At 35.7% G+C, this 3,056-nt stretch overlaps 1 protein-coding gene across 1 annotated transcript; it reads right to left on the bottom strand.

Annotated features, from left to right (window-relative positions):
* Positions 1 to 337: 337 nt before the first annotated feature.
* LOC117321252 lies at positions 338 to 1,554 on the bottom strand. Its single transcript, XM_033875723.1, has one exon. The coding sequence runs from the start codon at positions 1,552 to 1,554 to the stop codon at positions 910 to 912; it is 645 nt and encodes a 214-aa protein (XP_033731614.1). The 3' UTR covers positions 338 to 909.
* Between the last annotated feature and the right edge of the window lie 1,502 nt (positions 1,555 to 3,056).

Here is a 3,056-nt window from a genome sequence, read left to right as displayed (position 1 = left end):
GTAAAACATCAAACTTCCGGATTTCGGTTTATTTGATTCAGAAAACCGCACCTCTTTTGCTTATTATAAACAACTTTTGTTGGAATAATTGTGGTAATATGCATTTAAATTATTTCTGAGCTATGATTTTGTAGATAAAAGTGCACTTTTATCTTCTGTGAACATGATGACCCGCCATCTTGAAAAGTCTTGTGCATTCCCTAACGGGTACACGACGGGTGGGACAATATTTCCCAGAATGCACTACGTTCCCCTCAATAACTCTGCACACGGTACACACCGGGAGATCAATGTTCCAGTCAATCAATTTCAGGGAAAAAAATAATTGAAAAGCAACTTCATTGTCATAATCACAACATTTATATTGTATCGTATCACAGACAGTTTGGGGATTTCGCTCAGCGATTCACAGGGGCTCCACATTCAAACAAATGTGTCCAATACTTCAGTTATAAAAATTACGGAGTACTGATAATAATTGAGACACTTATAGTGATCGAGAACCCTTGAATAAATATGTCTTCATTAATACTATCTCTTCTACAGATGCATTCCAACTTAAACCAAGTCAGGGAATCATAAAATCCATCTGCAGCGTGGCACAGACGAAGGGTAGATCGGTATAATAAATAGAACATTAAAATGTACTCCATGTTTAAGAATAAATAAATATAATGTAAATAAATGTATGGGGCACTGCAGTTTATGTCTGGTGCATTCTTAGTTTTGTACCCGTAACTCGGACGCCGTCTGAAAGTCACGTGGCCAATAAGAATGCTGATTGACAAGCACTTGAATATTTGAACTTTCGACTATCCCTGTCTTTTATATAAAAAGTTTTCTTTGCCAATCAGAATGCTGTTCAAAGTCACGTGTTTACACCACTTGTACATTCCAATATATTGCATGTTAGGATTTTTCTATAAATAACTTACTGGTCCAGTAACATAACCGGGTGGCGTAACCAAGGAGAAATGGTATGAAGTTCATTAAACCGTGATATTTGTGGTCGTGTGGGGCTACCTTATAAGTAAACAAATTGTCACGTTCGTTGTTCAGCTCTGTGAACTTGAAATCTTCCGCACAGAACAAATTTAGTTTATAATGCAGTCTGTCTATTTCATCCATGATTTCCGGCTGTCTTAGTCTTCGGATACTGTGACAGAAATGCTCAACACTATCAAACAAAGCATCGTTCTCAAGTTTAAGCATATACAATTCTTCCCAAAATGATATAAACTCGTCCATTTTCACGGGACTAGAGTCTCGCGGAGTCCCGTTCCGCGGGAATCTCCGAGATAGGTCGCGCACGCGCCTGTAATGACGTATGGTGTCGACTTCAAACGGAAGTAATGAGCCGCCAAGAGTATGAATGAGCTTGATGGAATCCAGAAATGACTGGTGCTTCCGGTTAAACCAATCAATGTAGCGCATCTTGAGCTGATGAAGACGTCCAAGGTGTTTGTTGGCCAATAGTTTCAGTCTGTCAAGCTCCATCATTTTCTTCTCAGTGTGAGTAAACACTCGGTTACTGTAAAAATATAAAAAGGTCATTTTAAAATGCCTTTAAATAAAACCTTATTCTATATGTAACATTGATGTTCAGAAACTTATGTTTAAATATCGTTAGTTTAGCATTGAATGTCATATGATTAAGTAATGATATTTTACAATACAGCTTTCAGATTGCTTTGTAGGATTTTGTTTTAACTGGTCACATCCATTTAAAATAAAATAAATAAATAACAACAACAATAAAAAATTAAAAAAAAAAAAAAAAAAAAAGCAAAAGCAAAACCAAACAAACAAAGTATAAAAATGCGATAACATTTGGAAGTCTAGATAATTGAATCTCCACTGTTAAGTACTATACGTTTGCGTATAAACGATATGTGCATATGTACAATGTATATATAGATAATGTATATTATTTCAATAAAGTCGTACATGTCCTCAAATTTGGATAAAAAAAATGAAAAAAAAAATGTGTCTGAAAGGTACATGAGATCCTACGGACTCTACAAGGCTGTGTTGGGGTTTTTTTTGCGTTTAAAATACGTGCTTGTCATCATGACAAATGTATATCTGACACTACCTACGTCAGACGGACAAATGACACAATAAACCCCCGGATTAGGTTAGAAGGACCTGATCAATCGAAGAACAAACACAACACAAACTCCGCCATTACTCTTCAGACTATAACCGGTTATCGTGGAGAGTCAATATACTATTTACTTTCCCATATTTGTCTTGTCAAAATACATTCTTATACAAATACGTGAAGTGATCCAGCTCATTCTATATCGAATGTCGTTGACTCTTTTCAATTGGTTTGAATAGAAACGCCAATATCGATAAAACATAAAGATATAAATCTGAGTAAATATACTTCCGGTATTGGACAATTGTTTGTCAAGTTTTGCCATCTACCTGTAGAAGACTCTGTTACCTGGGCATACCACAAGTATGCACTGACTTTTAATTTTCATGTGTTTCTTCTCCTCGAGTACTTGGTTTTATCAAACCACTTATGCATCATATCTTTTGTTTACTCCGCAAATCACTCAACATGTCACAGAATTAAACAAAAAGCATTCAGCTAAACGAGAGAATGTCTTTTAGTGTCCGTTTCAGGACAAAGAACGCACGAACAGCCTTATACAGGCAGATACCTAATTCTGTCCGGATAATAAACTCCACTTTTACGATGATACCTAATTCTGTCCGGATAATAAACTCCACTATTTAAGATGATGCCTAATTCTGTCCGGATTATCAACTCCATTATTTACGATGATATCTTATTCTGTCCGGATAATAAACTCCATTATTTAAGATGATACCTAATTCTGTCCGGATAATAAACTCCACTTTTTACTCTGTTACCTAATTCTGTCCGGATTATAAACTCCACTATTTACGATGATACCTAATTCTGTCCGGATAATAAACTCCACTTTTACGATGATACCTAATTCTGTCCGGATAATAAACTCCACTATTTAAGATGATGCCTAATTCTGTCCGGATTATCAACTCCATTATTTAAGATG

Source organism: Pecten maximus, unplaced genomic scaffold, assembly GCF_902652985.1.
Source record: "Pecten maximus unplaced genomic scaffold, xPecMax1.1, whole genome shotgun sequence".
Lineage (NCBI taxonomy): Eukaryota > Metazoa > Mollusca > Bivalvia > Pectinida > Pectinidae > Pecten > Pecten maximus.
The sequence above is the reverse complement of the archived record's forward strand: the minus strand, read 5'-3'. Positions and strand labels throughout refer to the sequence as shown.

Bases quoted from the DNA above. Each gene is read 5' to 3' on its own strand.
- LOC117321252 (XM_033875723.1), bottom strand. From the start codon at position 1,554: ATGACCTTTTTATATTTTTACAGTAACCGAGTGTTTACTCACACTGAG.